General features: G+C 37.6%; 1 protein-coding gene across 1 annotated transcript in view; it reads right to left on the reverse strand.

Moving 5' to 3' along the window:
• Nucleotides 1-23,445, reverse strand: part of Cntnap2 (contactin associated protein 2) — a 2,154,251-nt gene that overhangs the window by 780,881 nt on the left and 1,349,925 nt on the right. Inside the window, exon 13 of the mRNA XM_032907255.1 lies at nucleotides 19,781-19,900. Within this exon, the coding sequence (XP_032763146.1) occupies nucleotides 19,781-19,900 (120 nt within the window). The remainder of the gene's footprint in view (nucleotides 1-19,780; nucleotides 19,901-23,445) is intronic.

Here is a 23,445-nt window from a genome sequence, read left to right on the forward strand (position 1 = left end):
GCCTGCAAACTTGTTTAGAACCACTGGGACCTGCCTTTATGTGTTTTTTCCTGGTTGTCAGGAAGCCTCATGTTGACTTTATTTTCAGAAGAGAAGACAGTGTCAAACTAATTTAGTCTATTCTCTATTCCCAAGACTCTATTGTGACTGGATGCAATGTGCATTGCCTTGCTGGAATGACCTGGGTGGTCCAGTTAACACAGACTTCAGAGATCCTCTATCTTTCTCAAAGAAAATTGCTTTGGATTTTAACTATAGCCAAAAATTAGTCAAAGCATCATCTGGAACATAGATGTTTCTCTTTCTGTTGTTTGAACTTGACTGAAAGCCTATTAAAGATGTAGTGTCTTTTACACATGTACATTGCGTTTCCTACCTCTGGTGTATAAAGAATCAAGTTACAACAATGTTAAAAAGGTGAGGCTGTCAGATCTCACAAGCAGAGTTCCATGCTCACATTTAATTTGTCACATCATGCTACTTGTAAACCTATGAGACCTAACTTATAAAGAAGGATGATTGGGAATATTATCTATAGAGTATGAAGATATTTACCAAAAGCACAGTATCCAGAACATAGTGTTGACTGAATGTCAAGCTAGACACTCTTAATGTTATTGCTTATGTTTGAAATGTGGGTTGTAAGGGAGATCCTAAATAGTGTAACTAACATAACCAAAACTGTTTTTGCAAGATGATTATAGTATAGAAAATGACATGAAATAATTTTAGGGATCATTCAAAGTCTTTTTGTGAGAACTATTCTATAAATATGCCCAATCTAATTTAAATGTAATTCAGATTTGTAAGTATGATTTATCAAAAACACAAGTTTCCATATTTTTATCTGCAAGCTATAATGGGATAATCAATTAACCTCTTTCATTCAACATTCAGTGAGCATAGCGCCCATCACCAGGTATGATAGGGTTGAGGCAGATGAAGGGGTCAGAGAAGGCAGGAATGCAAGTACAGAACATGTAGATCAGGGATGGGGGTCACATTAGAATGTCTTTGGATGGTATTCTCAGAGGAAAAAAAGATATAAACCATAGTAATTGCTGATTAAATATTAAGTCAGTTCTAGTTAGAAGGATAAAAGAAGGAGAGTGCCTGAAGGACAGATGTAGAAAGTGAAAAATACTTCACTCACCATGAATAAACTATTAGCAAAGAACTGATTAGAATCCAGTTTAATAATTTACTACCAAATTGCATTTGTGTTTTCAAATGAAGTTCCCCGCTACGGCCTTCCTTGAATTAAGATAAGTCATTTGATTTTGAAAATGTGCGGACTGTACTAGTAACAATTTGATACTTCATGAAAGGAAATATTAAATTGAGGAACTGAGAATGCAGTTTGGGTGAGCTGCATTTCCTCAAAGTATGTTCCACTGTTGCTTTGAGAAATAGCGTCTGATATATATTGCATTATAGCACATAATTTGATGTTTTAACAATATTTTAGGAAAATCATTAAGTTTACTAAACATGAAATCTTATTAATAGTGTGGCTAAGAATGGGGATTTTTTTAAAACATATAATTTGAAGAATACAATTTATTTAAAACTGAAGAGTTGAGGTTTTGGAGATCTGGGAAAATGGTGAGCTGAAGTTTGGGAAGGCTGGTTCAAAAATAGACATGTAACAATCATTTTTGTTGCTATTTTGCTGCTGTGAGTGGTTCAAGGTCATTGATAGGAACCACTTTGACAAAGGTAATGAATAATTCTAAATTATTTGGAATAACTCTTTACCCATTCACAACACTATAAGCACCACACAGTTAGATCTTATGTGTGGTACATATGTCCCTAGTGCTGAGACTATAATGTTCACTTATCATATTAGTTAAGGTATAAGCTTACAATTACATTAACATAAGCAAACATGTTAAAATTCTAAAAACCATCTAGGAGACAAGTGGATGATGAAAACAAACATTGTAGATAAACAGAAAACTTAATCTCTGTGTTTAATACCTGATAGGATATCAAAATGCCATGCCTGTCTTTTTGCTTACTGCTATTAGTTTATTAAAATGGAGAAAAAGAACATCTTAAAATGAGAATCATAAGTGAGACACAGTTTTCACAAGCCAGCCTTGACCACCAGACAACCACACGGAGCCAGGCAGTACCAATTCTCTCTATGACCTGGGACAACCTGCAGAGCTGAGTCAGCCGTCCACAGACTTCTGGGTGTCTGCAATGAAAACCTACTGACCCTACTTCTATGGAGGGTTTGCTCCTGTGCTGCAAAGCCACTCACAGTTAGAACTATTTCTGGTTCCTCATCTGTGCATCATCACCAAGTGATCACACAATGACTATTCATCTGGTCTAAAATATGTCAAGTTGAAGTAAAAGCAGGGATCTAAATGCCAAGAGTGAGACCATTCCACAACAGAGGACAGCAACAACAACCTAACTCCGGATGTAAAGTCCTACTGCAAAGGCACACACGACAGGACAAACCAAGACAATATATCTTCTCTGAAGTAATGCTTTCTGAGAAAGAAACAAAGATTATGACCTCCCTATAGAACTACAAACGTGATCAAGGAACTCAAAGAAGACAAGAAATGAACAAATGCAATAACGAAAATCAGGAAAACACAAGCAGCTGAATACAGTAAAATTAAATCAGTTCATGACATGAAAGTAGAATTTAATAAGAGAAAGAATTTTGGAAAAAAATGTAAAATGCAATAAATTTTCAAGTGAAACTTTGAGGAAGCCAAATAAAAAGTTTTGTGGGAAGCCTCATAGAGAGGATGGGTCAAGTGGAAGAGCACGGTTTGAAAGACATGGGAGTGGAATTGGATCACTCAATGAAACTAAGAGATGAGTGCAGGTACTAAGGAATACTATACAAATAAAACCTATGAATCATAGTCACAGGAGAAGCAAGCAGCCCAGGTAAATGGCAGAGAAAATATTTCCAATAAGATCATATAAGAAAAATATATATTAAGATGCAGAGGTAGAAAATGCACACATAGATAGGATCAGAAATGAAACTTCCCAGGCTACAAAATGCTAAACGAGCAAAACTAAGAAGGATTTTGAAAGCTGAGAGAAACACCAAGTCAAGCAGGTGGGGTCATCAGCAGCAGCTGATTTTTTTTAATGCATGCTATAAAAGCCAGAGGGCTCTCTTGATGTACTAAAGTCATGAAACACTACAGTCCAAGTTCTGTACCTAACAAAAGTATCAGTTATAATCAAAGGTGTAAGAGAAACTTTCCAAGTTAAAAGCAGGTTAAAGGAATGTGTGTCCACCAAGTCATGCAGACATCCTGGAACAGATCCTTTGGACTGAAGAAAGGGATAAGCATGGTCAAAGAGTGAAAATAGTTAAATAATGTAAATTAAGATAATAAACACCATAAAAGCAACAAAAAACAGGCCTCAATAAATTTCTTTCAATAATAACTAAGAAAAATGACCTCAATTTCCCCAATTAAGAAGACAAACTGAAAGACTGAATGGAAAAAAACAGGATTTATAATTTTCTGCCTTTAAGGAATATATTTCATCATCAGAGACAGGGACTACCAGAAAGGGGATTGACAGCCAAAACTATTGCAAAATTTGGAACCAGGAACCACATAAGAGTTGCAATTATAATACCCAATAAAATACACCTCAAGTCAAAACTAATCAGAAAATATAATGGAAGTCATTTCATACTACTCAAATGGTCAATCCATCCAAAGAACATTATAACCATAAGCATACATGCACTAGGGGGAATCCATCTTCACCTGGAAAATATCTGGAGTTAGGTCAGTGTAGATTTATTAATGTTATTAGGAAGTCTAAATGCTGACTTAAATTAGGTAAAAACAAACTGATTTTTTTATTTATGCACTTATCTTTTTCCCGACTCTTAAAGTACATCATATTATTAAACAATATCATTGAGAAACTAAGAAAAGATAGATGGTTTTTGATTCAGTTGGTTTAGATTTCAAAGATAAAAAGAAATGGTGGAAGAATTATAGTTCTTTGAAAGCAAAATTATTTTTTATTTTATTTTGATTTTGTGCATGGAGGCTTTTCTGCATATTTGTTTGTGTGACATGTGGGTGCAATGACTGTGGAGCCCAGAAGATGTCATCAGCGTCCCTGGAATTGGAGTTACAGATGGCTATGAGTTGCATGTGGCTGCTGGGAATTAAACCAGGGTCCTTTGGAAGAACAACCAGTGCTATTAACCACCAAGCAATCCCTTCAGTCCCAAATAATTATTTTTTGATGTATAGTTTTAAAGTTCTTAAATGAATGGCTTCTTTTGTGATTTTCTTAAGGGAAAGTTAATTTTAACATGCTTGTATAACTTCTATCATTTTCATGTTTTGGGATAATTTATGCATTAAATTATTTTCCACTATGGCACATAAAAATAATCTCATTTGAAACAAGAATATTATAATCAGAGTCCTTTAAACTAGACTTGTAGTCTATTAACACATCCATAAATAAGGACAGTGGAAGAAAGCTGTGGTGTTTTGAATTTATTTTGAATGCTGTATTCTTCTTTTACCTACACCACAGTTTTATGGTGATCAGAAAAGTGTAACTGAGGTCATGCCTGCAGAACTGAAGACAACTGATCAATTCCCTTTAATGGCGTTACAATTATGATTTGAATACTCTTCTGAGGAGCTATGATGATACCTCCAGATGCTTCATGTGATTTCTGCCTAGGGCTTGAAATAAGACAGAGAGGATGTCAGTAATTTTAATAACAAATCTCAAAATTTAACTTCTTTTGAATTGTTCTTTAAGAAACTAGCTATTGTCTTCCTTTAAATGCCAGCAACAATCAAAAATAACAAGTAAGCTTGAAATAATCACAAACAAAATGGTAATCATACAGATAAGCAAATTATGGCATCTAGAGAGGCCTCTGGCTAAGTCTGGCTAAGTGGTTCTTGCTCACCCTTAATTATACACAGACAAAATATAAGGTTTATACAATGGAGAAAATAGTCAGCTATTATATAGAAAATCACAGTGTTGTGCTTTGAATTATCAATAGGAACAAAGATCAGGTTTTCAAAATATTAGAAATGAATATTTCACTGGGAACACTAAATATTTTAATGAGCGCAACCTAGACATTTTCAAAGAGAACAGAGGATTTGAGGGGAGTAGAGGCCATGGAACCAAAGCTGCCCATAGGCAATTCCCCTTCAACAGGGACGAGCATCTCACTGTGCTCTTTTATACTTTGTTTCTATGACATATTCATATTGGGATTGTTCTCTGATCTCATTTCTCCCCAGCAGTTATATATGATATGGAATAATTAGAAAGGAAAGATAAAAGACTTGTTACAAAGTAGATGTTGGCATAAAACATTCAAAGAAAAATAGAAATTGCCTGTTTTCCAGTTCACCAATGAAAATGAAAATCTTTCTATGGGAGACACAGGGACTATTATTTTATGTGTCTATAGGAAATAGAGCTATGAACGAAGAAGATTGAAAAACAGTTGTCGGTGCTTTGTCTTAAAGTACTATCTCTATGTTTTCATTATTTTGTGTTATTTCATGAAATGGAAATACCACTAGGGGAGGAAATAGATTAGATTACTATGTTAGAGTCAAGAACCGTATCAGATCTCACATCACTCCCATGGAGAACACTGAAAGAAGATTTTGTAAAATTATGGTTTGAATGTGAGATACTTTTTCACCCAGGCTAATGTGTTTTAACACTTGGTGCCTCACTGTACGGAATGTTTTTGTAGGTTATGGTACCTTATAGGGTGAAAGGCATGCCTGGAGAAATTGGATCGCTGGACGCAGATTTTGAAGGTGATAGTTCATCTTCTGTACTGGCCAGAGGTCTCTAACTCCTGATCGACTATATGTGAACAAGTATGTGAACACAGCTCAAGATTCTAGTCATGGACCAAGTCGCTTCACCTGCCACTTCTTCCCCTCACCCCATAGTGGATTGCATTATCAGAAATGATGAACTGAAATAAATGCTTCCTCCCTGAAGTTATTTCAGGTATGTGTTATTAAAGCAAGAAGAAAAACGTAATATACTACAGGAATAAGGGCATTCAATAGAACAAAACAGTAAAAGAAAGATATAGAAAACACATCCAAGCTGGTCCTGGAACTAGTTACCACCAGCTGTGATTAAGAGTTGACATGATTAATAAAATTAAGAATGTCAGTGATAACTTCTTTCAGGATGCTACTTTGGGGATATTAAGTCTTTTGTGTCTTACCATAGTCAGTCAATATACTAGTTCCGTATACCACCCTTTACATATAATATGCACACAGTACTTTCTGTTGACATTATTTTTTATATGTAGCTGGTCAGACAATGATAATGTAGCTTATCGATTTATATGCCAAGTAAGATTGTAAGTTACCCAAAAAGTAATTCAAAAGAATGGATTGATATGATAGTAGGTATAACAACAAATTGTATTGGTCTATACCCAAGGGTTAGTATAGGCTCTTGAATAACTATGAGCAAAATACATACTCTATAAGAGGTTGTTTCACTCTTTAGAACCTTAGGTTTTTGAATTGATATTACTGGGAATTTACATTCTATCTATTGCTACTCCAATGCTCATGTTTGCTAGCAGAGATAAATGTAATTGCTAGCTGCATAATTGAATTTGTAATTTTGCTGATAACACAGATTACCAATGTTCAAATAAGCTAACTGAAGGGTACATTTGTATTATACAATAATATATTTGTATTGTAAAATATTCTTGTGAATAATTTAATTTTTGTACTTCATAATTGCAATGTATCTGGAATGTTTTTATATTTTCTAAAAATGTAAAACAAACACAAAAACAAACAAAAAACCAGGAGTACTCGAGTACAAGTGGGTACAAGTAGGATATAAAATATAAACATTTTTAGACTATAAAATAAATTGTGTAGGCAACTTTTGAGTTAAGTGTTCAAATACTATATATAAAAATTTATATTACTTCTTACACTGAGGAAATTATGATTCAAGAATTACAACACTTATTGATTAAATGTAAAACTTACTAATTGTAGAAAAATTGGGAGATTATAATACATTTAAAAATGTATGTGTGTATATTTCTCTTTTCTGAGTACTAGAGTGTTTATTTGTATACCATTTGTATGTTTGTGCGTTAATGTTGCCAGAGATCTCAGAAGAGGATGTTTGATCCCCTAGAAATGGAGTTACAGATGTTGTGAACCCAGGTTCAGCAAGTGCCCTTAACTATTCAGTCCTCTCTCCATCCTCAAATGCGTTTTTTGAAAAACTGTTTGGTTCTCTATTGTAGGATTAAAAGTGAACCTGGGTGTGGTGGGTCACACCTATAATTCCTGTACTAGGGAAGATGAAGCAAGAGGATCATCATTAGTTAACATAGTGAGTTCCAGGCCTGCCGGGACTATAGAATGAAATATTGTATCATTGACCAAAAAAGAAAACCAGCACAACAATAATACGAAGTTTGGGGGGAGCAGAATAGTGAAGAAATACTGACATTTGTTTGTTTCTTTTTTTTTTACTTAAATCATGATTAATGCTATAATATATGTCTAAATCACATGCATGAACACATGCTCACATAAACATGTGTATTCACATAAACATATATTCATGTAATATTTGATCATGTAAAGAGAGGACAGTATAGTAGTGATAATCACTTTGGAGAATAGAGAGGGTACTTGCTAACAAGTGAATAGATCCAATGATACTGAATGATCGCCTGTCAGTTTACAAAGGTAAGAAACAGTGTAACTTAACTCCATGGAATAGTGAACGCACTTAAGAATGACTCCTACAATACTTAACAGGTTCAAGAATGAATGCAATGAAGAGAAATGGATCGTGTTTGCTTGGCAGATTAGAAATGCCCTAGCCCTTATGGTTGATGGATTGTGTTTGATTTCTTGGGGAAAATACAGAAGTATTTTTTCCTCCAAATGTTTCTTGCTAAGAGAAGAACAAGGTACCTTCAGGAGTGTAGAAATGAGACATAGGATGGGGACTGTCCTTACTCACACCAAATGCTGATGCTTATGTTCCTAGAAATTGATATTTCTACAGATTTCAGGCATCACATGTGTAAAGAAACGTGTCTGGAGAGTCTGATACATATAAAAGACTTAGATAAATTAATAACATGTGAGGGAGTCTAAACATTTCCCAACTCATCTTCTAGAGCAGGGGTTGCCAACCTTCCTAATGTTGGGATACTTTTAAACAGTTCCCCTAACCATAAACTTACTTTTGTTGCTACTTCATAGCTATAATTTTGATAATGTTATGAATCACAATGTAAATATCTGTCTTTTATGATGGTCTTAGACAACCCCTGTGAAAGGATCATTTGAGCCCTTAAAGAGGGCTTCTAGAGGGAGGTGATCAAGTATTACATGATCCAAAGACGCAATCGATAGTGAAATAGGGAGCTATTAACAATGACATCAGGGCTAAATAATTGTTTCCTAGGCAGACCAGGATATGGGTCACTCTAACATGGGGTGATGTTCAAAGTGAACAAGACCTTATTAATAATTTCACATGGCCAATAATTCCAAGAACCCAAAGAAATCTCTGAAAACTACACACACACACACACACACACACACACACACAAAGCAAAACAAAATGAACAACCAAAAAGGAACTTTAAGCCAACCATAGAAGTAGGAATAAGGGAAAAGATATTTGTTATCCTTGGGATAGGAAAAAAGTAAAGAAACAATAGAAGACTAGTCAAAGGGAAATTCTCAAAAAGGTAACTGTGACTTAAAAAACACAATTTAAAAAGTTAAAGAACAGAGAAATCATGAGGCAAATCATAAGCAGAAAAAGTAAAAGAAATGGTAGGAGACAAGTTGCCTGTGTGAGCACTTAGTCAAAGGTGAGCACTTAGTCAAAATGAGAATGGGCTATTGCAAGGAGGGTTATCATGAAGGTGGTGTCCATCTCAATTACCTCTCCTGTTGTTATAGCAAAATATCCTGACAAAAGGAATTTAGGAGACAGAGGTTTTAATTCAGTGCAGAGTTTAGGGTTATCGTCCATCATGAGATAGTTAGAGCAGCAGGTAGTTGATGCATTGTCTTCTTGCTTTCACAGTCAGGAAGCAGATAGTGTTGATTGAGTCCTTGTGCTCAGCCCACTTTATTTTTTTTTATACAGTCCAAGATCCCAGATAACTGTTCCTCCCATAATGGTTTGGTATTCTCACACAGAATAAACTAATGAAGAGGCTAACCTAGCCTAGATAATGCCTCCGAGGTATGCTTGCAGGTTTGTCTTTTAGGTAATTTTAGAGCTTGTTAAGTAGTTAATGAACACTACCCATCACAGTGGCATTATGGTGGAAGAATATTTTTTCTTAGTTTTAAAGAAAAGGGAAGGTCTTATTAAAGGACCCAGAGATGGCTACAAGAGACACCACTTACAACACAGTAAGGAAGATCAGAATAGATAGGACATAAGAAATGGGAAACGTGCCCTTGTTATATGTCGGAGCATCTTTGGGGTATATGCCTAGAAGTGGTTTAGTTGGGTCCTCAGATGGTACTATGTCCAATTTTCTGAGGAACTTCCAAACTGATTTCCAGTGTTTCTATCAACTTGCAATCCCACCAACAATGGAAGAGTGTTCCTCTTTCTCCACATCCTCTGTCACCTGAGTTTTTGATCTTAGACATTCTGACTGGTGTGATGTGGAATCTCAGGGTTATTTTGATCTGCGTTTCCCTGATGACTACAGATGTTGGACATTTCTTTAGGTGCTTCTCAGCCAATACTTTGGTATTTCTCAGTTGAAAATTTTTTTGTTTAGCTCTGTATCCCATTTTTAATATGGTTATTTGGTTCTCTGGAGTCTAACTTTATGATTTCTTTGTGTATATTGGTTACTAGCCCTCTATCAGATATAGGATTGGTAAAGATCTTTTCCAAATCTCTTGGTTGCCATTTTGTCCTATTGACAGTATCCTTTGCCTTACAGAAGCTTTGCAATTTTATGAGGTCCCATTTGTCGATTGTTGATCTTAGAGCATAAGCTACTGGAGTTCTGTTCAGGAAATTTTTCCCTGTGTACATGTGTTTGAGGTTCTGTTGGGAGTTATGCCCATAAAACCCTCCATTACTAATGTTAATATTATAGTTAGAGTCAAGTATGACTGGGTTCATTAAGAGGTCAGGACGATGGAAAATCCCCAGTCAGCTGCAGAAGGCTAATACAAATCTGGTGTTCAGGTTGCCTAATGATATGACAAAACTTGTGACCTTTTTGAGAAACCAATATCCTTTTGACCACAGGATCAAAGTAGCCTCATCCTGCGCAAATGTTTCCTGCTTCCTCCCTCCCACTGTTACCCCTGCTATGGTATACAATCAGCCTTGGGAAAAAATAAAATTTGTCACCTTGATCAGACTCTTGTCCTGGTGTCATCTTCCCATCTCTTGTTCCCCATTCTCTCCTAGGTGGTCCCCAACCTCTGCTAACTGCCCTGTACTCCAGGGCAAGGCTCTTCCTCACTTTCTATTCCATTCATTTCAGTGTATCTGGTTTTATGTGGAGGTCCTTGATCTACTTGGACTTGAGCTTTGTACAAGGATATAAGAATGGATTGATTTGCATTCTATATGTTGACCTCTAGTTGAACCAACACCATTTGTTGAAATTGCTGTCTTTTTTCCACTGGATGGTTTTAGCTCCTTTGTCAAAGACATGGTCCACTATGTTCATAGCAGCCTTGTTTATAATAGCCAGAATTTGGAAAGAACCTAGATGTCCTTTAATGGAGGAATGGATATAGAAAAAGTGGTACATTAACACAATGGGGTACTACTCAGCTATTAAAAACAATGACTTCATGAAATTCATAGGCAAATGAATTGAATTAGAAAATATTATCCTGAGTGAGATAACCCAGTCACAAAAGAACACACATGGTATGCACTCACTGATAAGTAAATATTAGCCTAAAAGCTTGGAATACACAAGATACAATTCACATACCACATGAAGCTCAAGAAGAAGGAAGATCAAAGCAAGGATGTTTCAGTCCTTTTTAAAAGAGAGAACAAAATAGGCACAGGAGGAAATACAGAGACAAAGTATGGAGCAGAGACTGAAGGAAAGGCCATCCAGGGACTGCTACACCTGGGGATCCATCCCATACATAGACATCAAACCTAGACACTATTAGGGATGCCGAGAAGTGCGTGCTGACAGGAGCCTGATATATAGCTGTCTCCTGAGCGGCTGTGACAGAGCCTGACAAATACAGACGCAGATGCTTACAGCCAATCATTGGACTGAGAATGAGGTCCCCAATCAAGGAGTTAGAGAGAAGACTGAAGGAGCTGAAGGAAGAATAATAACAACCCTCCTGAACCCCTGAGCTCCTGGGAACTAAACCACCAAAGAAAGAGTACACATGGAGGGACCCATGGTTCCAACCAAATATGTAGCAGAGGATGGCCTTCTTGGACATCAATGAGAGGAGAGAGCCTTGGTCATTGGAAGGCTCAATGCCCTAGTGTAGGAAAATGACAGGGCAGGCAGGCAGGAGTTGTTGAGTGGGTAGGGGAGTACCCTCATAGAAGCAAGGATGAGGTAGAATGGGATGGGGATTCCAGAGGGGAAACGGGAAAGGGGATAACATTTGAAATGTAAATAAATAAAATATCCAATAAAAAAGAAAAAGAAATGGGAAGCCTGGTTTCTAATATGGGGAAAAGAAGAAATGAAAATGACATGGTAGAGAGAGCAATCAATTTGTCATGGAAAAAGGTGAAAGGCCTGCAGACACCTGCCATGAATTTATAGTCTGGAAACCTGAAAATAGAACATGCTAGATGCTATTCTCTATTTGCTCTGCCTGGACAATGCCCTATTCTACTTCTTATAAAAGCCACTACAACTGGGGTGTGTTATCTAACTGTGAAGCAAGGGCAACAGGGAGTGAGTTTAGAAGCAGAGTGGGCAATAATGACAGAATAAGATAGGTTTTAAAGATAGATTTATAAAGAATAGTTTGCTTTTAGATTTTTATTATCTGGTAAGGAGACATGACTAAGTTCACCTTTTAATACTGATTTTGATTATTCATAGGATGCGTGACTAATAATTACATAATGAGAATCTGTCTTAATGAAACTTATGTATACAAGCATTATTTCTATAGCCTTGTATGCTGGAACATCTTGTCCAAATTTTCCTTTTTGATCATTGCTAAGACAAAAACAACAGCATATAATTAGGTGGCAAGTATCAGAGTTTCTTGTATACATTTGTTTTATGACTTGAAATGGTTGCCTTCTAGGTGTCTGTAATAGTGTGCACATTATTTAACTTTCCTGATTGCAGAAATTATACATGAAGTTGGAGCATATATCAGCTTCTAAATTAAGGTACTCTATGAAAAATGTCCAAGGTCATCCGTTACAAAACATGATTAACTCAGAAAGAACAAAAGATAACCTGTAACACTGAGAAACCCAGAACCTAGAAGAAAAGAACCCAAGTCACTGTTACTATTTAGCTGGAAGTGAGAAATGTCTGGTTTAAAAGTATGAGCTTACTTCTGAAGACTTTGGGTTTCTGTGATAACAAAAGAATGAGCTGGTCTTAATTGCATTTCTCAGGAACTATTTTGTTTTTATAATCCATTTAATTCACTCCATTGAAAAGTTGATTACTGTGGACTGGACAAGCAATTGAGGCTCCAAACATCAGAGGTAATGAAACAGTCATCCAGCCATGACAATGGGAGGCCATCCTAAGATTTTGAATGGAGAAATAGCATAAAACAGTATGCATTTAAAATATTGTTTGGCCGTGTTGTGTGAAAGTATTCCAATACAGTTTAATTTCCATCTTGGTTCCATTTCAGAGGCTCCCACAGAGTTTGAATCTGCATGACCTTGTTTTTACACTATCTGGCCCGTGGCATGGGTCGCAGAGTACCTTTTATAGTTTTCCTCTGCCTTTCTTGACTCGAAGTTTGAAAACCATTCGAGAACTTTTGTAGTATTAACCTATCACCATGACTGACGTACAATGAAGAAGAGATTTCAAAGAAAGCCTGGCAGGTGGAAGCCATGTATAGAATAAGTGAGAATCTGAAAGAAAGTGTTCCATGAGAGTGGTAATCAGTCAGAAGGAGAGTCCTTCCCCGGCTGGGTTTGATCAGTGAGTTGCTTCCAAGATTTTCAATTGAAGCTGTATGAACAGAATTGAATTCAAAGATTTATACTGATTGTGAGGAACTGAAATAGCTGAACGTGAGAGGCAGGAGTTGCTGAGTGATTACAAAGGTTTATAACAAAGACAGCTCGTGAGAGGTCGACAAAGAGGAGGAGACGTGGCTGAGGGAAGACAGAACAGAGAACAGAGTGGATCCACGTGTAGGTTAACTATAGAGGAGGCAAACCAGGTTAGGAGATAGAAAAGGAAATAAAGTGCCTTGGAGAAAAACAGGAGAGACTGAGGGCAATCAAATCGAAGAAGCCAAGGTGTAAGGCTTTTATTCATCACACACACACACACACACACACACACACACACACACACACACACACACACACACACACACACACACACACACAGGAGACAGAGAGAGAGACAGAGAGAGACAGAGAGAGACAGAGAGAGACAGAGAGACAGAGAGAGAGACAGAAAGAGGAGGGAGAGAGAAGTACTGACCTACAGGAAAATGAAAGAGTTAAGAACTTATAAGCCCCACACAGAGCAGAACTTTATGTCTTTATATCTGGCTGTTTCTTTTCCACCAGGGAAAGGCAGGGATTACTGTTAGATTAAAGTAGACAAAGTCATCCTGTTACACTTTCAAGCTAGCTGGTGTCCAACCAAGTTTAAACAAAGTTTAAATCAATCAACTATTGGGAATTACATTTAAATTATCTTAAATATTGGGATAGCGTCTTAAGAAACATAAAAAACAAGAGATTCTTTGATGGATAAGCACAAATAGGTCAAGGGAAATTCTGCAGGGGTGGTCTACCTCAGGTACAGAGAGAGTATTTGATGGCAGCAAGTGGATGAGGTATCCTAAAATGGCCTCAGAAAATTGCACAAGGGAAAGTACTTCTAGATTAATTATGAATTGAAACCAGTAACAGTCACTTAATTGTTTCTGTGCTGATTTCATTTAAATGTGTTCTCTGATTAAAAACCCCAAGGCATTAGTGGGACAATTAAGAAGTAAATAGTTTATAGTCAACATATTGTTCAAGCCATCGATAATGAGTAAGGAAGTTTTGATGATGATGATGATAAAGAGATGCTAATAAGAAATGCTCATTTCAGAAAACATGTTGCATATTGTAGTACAGAGGTAAACACTGTTGTTTATATATACATGTGAGCTGGTAGACACACACACTCACACACACACACACTCGCAGGCACATACACATACACACATACACACATGCGCACACACACACACACACACACACATTCACAGATATATTAACTATAGACTATTTCTAAGCACATAAGCCTAGCTAAACTTTCAGACTCTGTGACTGACAATGTAAGTGACCTGAGACTTAACTTTTCTGAGCTTTAATTATTAAAATAAGACCCCAATTATAACTTTGGCTATCTTGTGCTCTTGTGAATCACTAGAAGACTTACACATAATATTTTTTAAATGTGCTAACATTTTATTTGTCCTTAATATCTGTCTGTCTGTCTGTAAAGTGTAAAATATAAAAATCCTTATAATATTTCCCAGTATGTCAGTTAAACAACTTTCCAACTATTAATTTTATCCTTTATTTATATATAATCAAACTTTCTTTTATTGAGGAATATGCTAAGGTTACAAAAGCACAAAGCTATAAACAAAACAAAATACTTTATAAACTAAATGTGATAGTATGTGCCACACATGGGAAGGAGTGTATGTTAGAGTTAGGAATGGTAGACAGAGAAACATAAGTAGTCAGAGTTCAGAGAACTTTAGTACTACCAATTGGTAGGTGTGCCCTGCAGGATGCCCTCTCTCTAAAGGGAGAGGGAACTCTAAATATATTATAATTCACTTTGAGGCCTGGTTGCTAGACATAGTTCAGGGGAAGGGGTTGCAGATAAATCGGCTGTTAGAGTAAATGAAGTAGATGACTGTATTGTTTAGGGATGACCTGACTAGACATGCTCTAGTGGAAGGTCTGCAGATCAAAGTTCCTGCTGGGCTCAGAGCAATCCATGGCCAATGACCATGAAGGAAATGAGACGATGGGCTTTAAAATCATGAAGAACCAACTCTCCCAGAAATTTGAAAGAATTTCTAAGAAAATTCTAAATCTCAGAGTAAACGAGAGCTCTAGTGGATTTTTGTCTCTGCTGTCTGCTTGGGGTTTGCTCCGTGCAACCAGATCATCTGTGTCAATCACACTGAGAAGCCACGCAGAGGTGGCACAACTGTGAACTGATGAGGAGATAAATACCACTGGAAAAAAGAAGGTTGTAGGGTTTGAAGTGAGGTGACATGCATAGGTTCATGACACTTGTCACTAGGACCCACATCTGTTACCCCAGAGACTCGGCAGGCCCCTGCCCACTTTTTTTTTTAATTTATTTTTTATTAACTTGAGTATTTCTTATTTACATTTCGAATGTTATTCCCTTTCCGGGTTTCCGGGCAAACATCCCCCTCCCCCCTCCCCTTCATTATGGGTGTTCCCCTCCCCATCCTCCCCCCATTGCCGCCCTCCCCCCAACAATCTAGTTCACTGGGGGTTCAGTCTTAGCAGGACCTAGGGCTTCCCCTTACACTGATGATCTTACTAGGATAATCATTGCTACCTATGAGGTCAGAGTCCAGGGTCAGTCCATGTAGAGTCTTTAGGTAGTGGCTTAGTCCCTGGAAGCTCTGGTTGGTTGGCATTTTTGTTCATAAGGGGTCTCGAGCCCCTTCGAGCTCTTCCAGTTCTTTCTCTGATTCCTTCAATGCCCTGCCCACATTTTGCACCATGGAAATATGTGAGAAGCACAATAAAGATAAAGAAAATAATATTACCCAGTGCTGGCACATAGGGATATGAGCCGGCGCTCTCTATAAATATTAGATTAAAAAGACATGAGCAGTTTTTACCATTATAGAGCATAATAGAATTTGATCAGCTAAATCCCAGGGCTTTATAAAGCACAAATTATGTAAACAAGCTTAATGGCTTTTTGATAAAACTACAAAGCCAGTAGAATGTAAGAAGTGGGTTTTTTTTTTTTTTTTTTTTTTTGATTTTGGGTCTTTTTAGTTTGAACTTTTTAAACCTCATGTGCCAGAGCACAAATGCACAGATACTCAAAATTTTTAAACGAAGTTCAATACGGAGCTGGGGAGATGGTTCAGTAAGTGAAAGGCTGCTGCAGCCCTGACAATCTGACCTCAAATCCTTAGAAAAGCTGGACCCAACAGCGCAGTCACTCCGAATTCCCAGTAGACCCCTCTAGATGCTGTGGGCTAGGCAACTTGATTAATTCAAGGGCAAAGAGACCCTGTCTCAAAGAAGGATTATATATGACATGAATTTGGATAAAATCCCAAGGAAAACAAAGCAGTAGCTTCTTTTAGAAGGGATTTACTGAAAGCATCACTTCTCCATGTGAACTCTGCAGCACTTGAAAGGTTCTATCATTGAGGACCCTCTCTAATCTCTAATGGCTGTAGCTCAATAAGTGGCTTCTTCCACATATCATAGGATCTTCAAATCATCCATACTGCTAGACATGACTTACTCCAAGAATCCTAACAGCTATTTTTTGCCACACTTCCGTTACAGTACCATATCCAGCACGTACTTTACAGTGATTCAAAATCGACAGTCCTCCATACTTAAGGTTCTCAATTAAGTATCTTTTTTTTTTCTTTTTTCGGAGCTGGGGACCGAACCCAGGGCCTTGCGCTTGCTAGGCAAGCGCTCTACCACTAGGCTAAATCCCCAACCCCTCAATTAAGTATCTTAATCATTCTCTAGATTCTCAAATATCATTTCACTCTCTAAGGGATATCTCATTGTCCCCCCAATGCTGTCAGATACTTTTCTTTCTTCCTTTTCTCTAATGTGTTTCTATGTGCATATGTGAGCACACACAGACGTGTACACAATCAAACTTATTTGCTGTGACCTTGCCTATCCCTCCACCTATTAGCTTGTCTCTCAGGCTTACTAACCCACTAGAAGCTTAGTTCTTGAGGCATTGATTTGTGGGCCTCTTCTTTTCTTTCCTCACCTTTTTAGTACCTTATCTCTTTTTATTCCTTGAGGTTTCTGTAGCGGGAACAATTTCTCAAGTCATGAAGTGATATATCTGGAGTTTTATAGGCTATCTTAGACTGCTATACTTTCCCTGTCTTTACAACATTCCTTCAATATGGAACAGCTTAAGCCAACCTTCACAGTATTATTCTTGGTGATGGCTATTCCGTATAGAACATGATATTTCCAGAATTGTTTATGAGTGACAAAGAGCTAAATGATCTTTATGCAGTCATTTAGCATGCTCGAGAACCTGTAAGACAAGATTCTTCAAGGGTTCTTGGACACACCAATGCTCATAACTCTCTTGGGTAGGAGAAAACCATCCTGAGTACATGGAGTGGCGTGTTCTTCCTGCTCAGACTATTCCAGCATTTTGGGGTTGCATCCTTGTGATTCTCTTTCAAGGGAGATATGGGTAAGACAGAATTTGCAGTTCTGATTCACACTGTGCTTCAAGACACAGAAAAGCATCTTTCCTCAGACTAAACCAGCCCTTCATTTTATGCATGAAGGCTGCAAGTCTCATGCTTTTGTTTTGCATTCCTAAATGCAGATGGAAACCAACTTAAGTCAAGTCTTGGCCAGAATGTCTTAGGTTAATACTTAAACTCATTGGGCTATAAACTTATTAGATAAATCAGGATCAGGATACATAAAGCTCTAACAAACTATACTGAGGTTCTAGTAGAATTAACACGAAGTTCAACAAGAGGTGGTCAAAGGACACTTGGCAAGTGAGCCTTCAAAGCAATTGGCTAAGGCTCTCTCTTAGCTGATCTCGCTCCAGAGTATACCAGAGATCTTGGGGTAGGAGGAAACTTAGAGCAGACTAGTTCTCTTAACAGCCTTCTATACATGGCTTCTACACTGAGGTTCTGTCCAGCCCTTTCCATTCTCCCTTCCATTCTGCATCATGCCTGGCTTCATGATACCATGGCAACTTCTCTACTGAGTTCTCCCTGCCCAAGGGGTCTTTAGAGTTTTGAGTTTAGTCACAGAATCCTATTTACACTCGAGACTTAATGAAACCTCGAGAGGTAGAGATACAACACATGTTTGGAAATAAAAAAAACATACAGAACCCCATAAATAATTCTGAAACATTGATCTGGAATCATGGGTTTAAAACACATTTCAATTAGAATCTTTTTAGAACATGAACTTTTACTTAACTCTTGAAACTTAAAGAAATAAGAGAACCTTACCTAACTGTTTCTGTTGACCCAATATGCTAAGAATTACCTGTGTATTCTACTACTTTATTTGTATAATGCTGGTTGTAGGCAGCAGTAATCCACTTGGTAATACAATGTCTAAAAGCTTTGTGACTTTAGCCAAGTTAGTTCAGGTGCTGATGATTGCACAGCTGGTGACTAATGGAACTAGAACTCAAACCCAGTTCTTGGCATGAAGAACTGAGGGTACCTAGCAGGATGCTAGAGAAATTTCATGTGGCCATCATCATTCCACTATGAAGACCATTACATCGCCATTATCCTTCACTTCCTACATCTCAGAAGTCCACGTTAAGTGCCAGTCATCTCCTGGAACCACTAATGGTGATGGCTCAAAGCCCTATCAGGATTTTTGGAGTGTTATGTGCTGCCAATCTGTTAGAAATTTCTCTCCCATCTTAGAGAGCTGTGTATCGTATATACTGCTTTGGGAGTTTGCAAGAACCCACAGTCTCCTTTCACTGGCCTGAAATTTAATATGGAATTGAAGAAAAAACAGGATCTCTTCCTAAATAAATTTTATGAAAGCTTTGTGTAATCTTCGCGATTGCCAGAAAGGGTTTTGAGTACACAGAGGATACCCTTCTATGGAGAATGGAAGACAATCAGGAGTGGCTGGTCAGCCTTCTCCAAATATAAGCAGGCCGAGACTTGGTAGTGATAGCGCTTTTATCCAGCGTAGAACACTAAGGAAGGTAACTTCACGTGCCACTTCTTTTATGAACTTCAACTTGGCAATTTTACTTTCTTGGTTTTCTTTCGTATATTGATTTTTCATTAAACTATTAAGTATTCATTGTTTAACAGAAAGAAAAACTATTTTAAAATATTTACTTATATGAGTGTTTGCCCACATATATGCATATATACAGTGTGTGTGCCTGGGACCTATGGAAATCACAGAAGGCATCATATTTCCCGGTACTAGAGTTATAGATGCTTGTAAACTTCCATGTGAGTTCTGGGAACTGAACCCAGGTCCTCTGCAAGAGCAGTAAGTGGTTTTTAACTTCTGAGCTGTTTCTCAGGATCCAAATGACAAACATTTAAGAAATTACTGTGTCAAAGGTTTTCATGGCATACATTTCAGCATTTTTGCCTAATAAGCCCAACAAGATTTAACTTCTTAGAAGATGTGATGAGAATACAGCACCAGAGCAACACACAGCTCATGGACTATTATTTTCAACATACAGAGAAGCCATCCTCATGAAACATAAATGTGACATAGTTACCTGTCATGTTGCAATAAACCTTCAGAGGCCCCAGTGGTCCACTGCCATCAGGATCTATCCAGTAGTAATTTGATGTCTGGCCAAGGTGTTTGTAAGCTTCACAGGAGGGCTCGTAGATGGCTGGAATGAAATATCCCACATGAGCACAGAACAAAACAAATGTCTCCCCAGCTCAAAACCTTAGTTCACATGCCCAGCACTGGCTGGCTGCTATGTAAACATTTCTTCCTGTTAGAGTGAACGTTCATTTTTTTCTAAACTTAAATTTATGACTCAGAGTTTTCTGTATATTTCTGACCCCTGAATCTACTTATATGACTCTATACTTGGGGAAAGGATAGACCCAATCAGTTACTTACTAATAAGACATGTAACATATGTTTCTATTGGGGGTCATGACCCTTTCATTCATAAATTATATTGAAAACTTCTTTATTTTGAGAGATTCCAAATTGAACTATCAAATAAGATAAAGGAGATCTTTCAATTTTTGTATCACTAATAATTGTTTTTTTATGAATTATAGGTAATTTATAATCTTCTTGTGTCTCAGGCCAAAGGAATGCTGGTTTCCTGATTCAGTTTGTTACAGGTGCTTTAATTACATCAAATTGAGTTTGTGTAAAAGCTTACACTTGCATAATTGAATTCTAGGTTCTTTTTCATTGTTTTCCCTTTTCTCTCCATATCTGTGACATATTTTCTTTTTCTTGAAGAGACTGCACCTGTTTTTAGAAGTACAAAATGGACATTTATATATCTGCTTGGTTGTGTCACTCTCAAAAATGCTATTAAGAGAAGTTTTTTCTTTTCCCCAGCAGGTTCAAACTAGCATTCATGTGGAACATGAATAAAATTAGCACAGGACAAGGAGCCATTCCTGCTGAAAATCTGTTAAATGGTGCATTCCCTGTACAGACTTATAAAGTGTTGTTGCCCAGTGCTCCTGAGATCTGTTGTGGGTTAAATTAGGAAATAGGGGGTCTGAGTCTGAGGTATCCTCTGTTTTATCCTATATCAAATTTCCCTGTCCCTGTTCATGGCTCTCTCTACCCAAAGATAATAGACAGGTTTTAAGTTTTTTACCAATGGATTTCTTTCATTATACCAAATGTTAGCATACTTTGTCAAATGATTCTACAATTCTTTGGTTGGTTGTGCCTTCTTTTTTTCCTTCTTTCGCAAAGAGTTAATGCAAAGCATTTCTGTGATGTGTCCTAGGTAACACCTGTCTATGCAAATATGGCTGGATTCAATCCAGATTCAAGACCTTTAAAGCAGGATTTGTTTGTTGATTATGAGGTATTGCTTATGCTTCCAGTGCTGCTAGAAAAGGATGTGGCTAGAAAAGGAAGCAGAACCCAATAATCGTTGCCCCAGGATAACCATTAATAGGTCCACTTTCAATTTCTTAAGTGTCCACACAATAAATTACATATTTTTTCTAATTGTGGATGTCATGCCAAGTGAAATGCTATAATAAAAGGCCGGAGAAAATGTTTCCAAATGTTCAGCAGGAAGATGCTATAATTAGATGTCGGCTTCAAAATGAAAACTCCATGTAGTAAGTAGTAGGTTGCAGGGGAATATGAAGCTGTTGCTGTTATTGGTCAGTTGAAAGATGAGTGGCAGTTGAACTAAAGCAATGTAGCCAATGATAAAGTTGGCAGGACTGGATGCAGCTGTTCTGAAGTCAAGATGACATGAAAGTTGACTGAATAGAAGGGAGAAGGCACAGCTGCAGATGAAGAAATCACAATCTCTGAAAACAAACTAGGTGCCTTACCAATGACAGCATCTCTCCAGGTTAAAATCGTAAAATCCTTGTTTTTTAAAAATTCACACATGTATATAAGCATTATCATATCTATGTTCCATTTATTCCAACCAACTCCCTCCTATTTTCCCTAAGATCTCTTTTCCAAATACATATCTTTTTCTTTTTCAGCCCTTTAAGTCCAGTTAGAGTTATCCAAATATGCATGGGTGTGGGGACATCCACTGGAGCATGGAAAACCTACCACTCACTAAAGAATGATTCTCCCTGCCATGGAAACTATCTATACCAATTACTCACCCATAAGGATCGGGGCCTGGAGATCTTCTACCCAACTATGATGGGACATTTGTCTGGTTTGATCTTGTGAAGGTATTATGCTTGGATCCATACCTGATGTGTAATTATGACTGTGCTTCCTGCTTACTCACTCTATTTCTTGTTGACAGATACAGTGTGACCTCTCATCTTCCTTTTCCTGTCACCATGCCCTCTGGGTTATTATGAACATATAGCTCTCTAGATGCACAAATATTTTAAGTTGCTTTTGGTCATGGTATTTTATCACATCAATAACAAGTAACTAATACAGGAGGCTGGAGTGAGCTGGATGTAGGGAATGGGTATGGATATAACCAAGATAGCACTGCATCCATGCATTCAATTTAAAAAAAAATGAAAAAGTGTGTTGTGCCTTCCTTGGTTGAAGAACAAAGATGTGTTGTTTGGAGCAAAGCTAGAAGCTTCTTCCTTACTATCTAGCTTTTATAATATGGTGTTTCTATGCAGTTGGGTCTTAAAAGCTAGCAGTAGTCATTACCAAGTTTAGACCTTGTATACTGCGATACCAAGCTTTCAGACAAGATGTATCTACTGGCACAGTAGTGACACAGTTATGAGAATAAACAACTTCTTTCTGATTAAATCTGAGGCCTACTCTGAAAGATACAGTCTGATATTATGGATTAGTCAAAGGCAATGTCTAGGGAGCCCGTAGCCTTAGTAATTAGTCTACTAGCTTTGTTTTGCTAAATGGGCAGAGTGTCAAATAACCTAACTAATATTTTTGTTTGTACCCATAGACTAATCCTGAGTCAGCCTTGATCGAAGGACTTTCTTTTTGCAGTGAATGGTCATTATTGGAGAAACCACAGCTGTTTAAGATGCTGGGAGTAAGTAACTTAACTGGTGGTCCTTATCAGTATTCAGCATTAAACAGGACACGTACATCAGTCCCTCCAAGGCTCAGGGGATCCTGAAGAAGTAGCAGAATGAACAGACAAGCCGATGCAAGAATATAAGAAAACAGGAACAAGGGCCACAACACACTGTTTTTATGGACACAGCATGGCCCTGGCACAAATGAACTCAGCAGCTGCAGCTGGCTTCACTGAGCTTTCTAAAGACAGAGCCCATGAGCATTCAGTCACCGATGTGGGAGGGACTGATGACAAAGACTGTGGGAGGGATGAAATCATTGTCTTTGGTGATGTAGTCACTGGTGAGTTACACATGCTCTAGTGTGGAGCTCCATGTCCATGCCTAGACAGACAACCCTAGTAAAACACAATGGATCATACAGAGTCCTTAAGTGCTATATAATGTCTCAATCTAAACTCTCAACTGAGGAAGAAATAGTAAAGACGATGGATCTGAAAGACTTAGATACACACACACACACACACACACACACACACACACACACACACACACACACACAGAGGAACTGATCAGTTAATCTCATTTAGCCATTCCTGTGGAATGTACATTATACTGGTCTCCTAAGGACTGAAAGAAATAATCCCCATCTACCATTAACATAGTACCTGAGGTATGTCAAGTCTTGAATGGGTAACTCCACAAACACTGACTCTGTTGACCTATGGAT

Source organism: Rattus rattus, chromosome 6 (assembly GCF_011064425.1).
Source record: "Rattus rattus isolate New Zealand chromosome 6, Rrattus_CSIRO_v1, whole genome shotgun sequence".
Classification (NCBI taxonomy): Eukaryota; Metazoa; Chordata; class Mammalia; order Rodentia; family Muridae; genus Rattus; species Rattus rattus.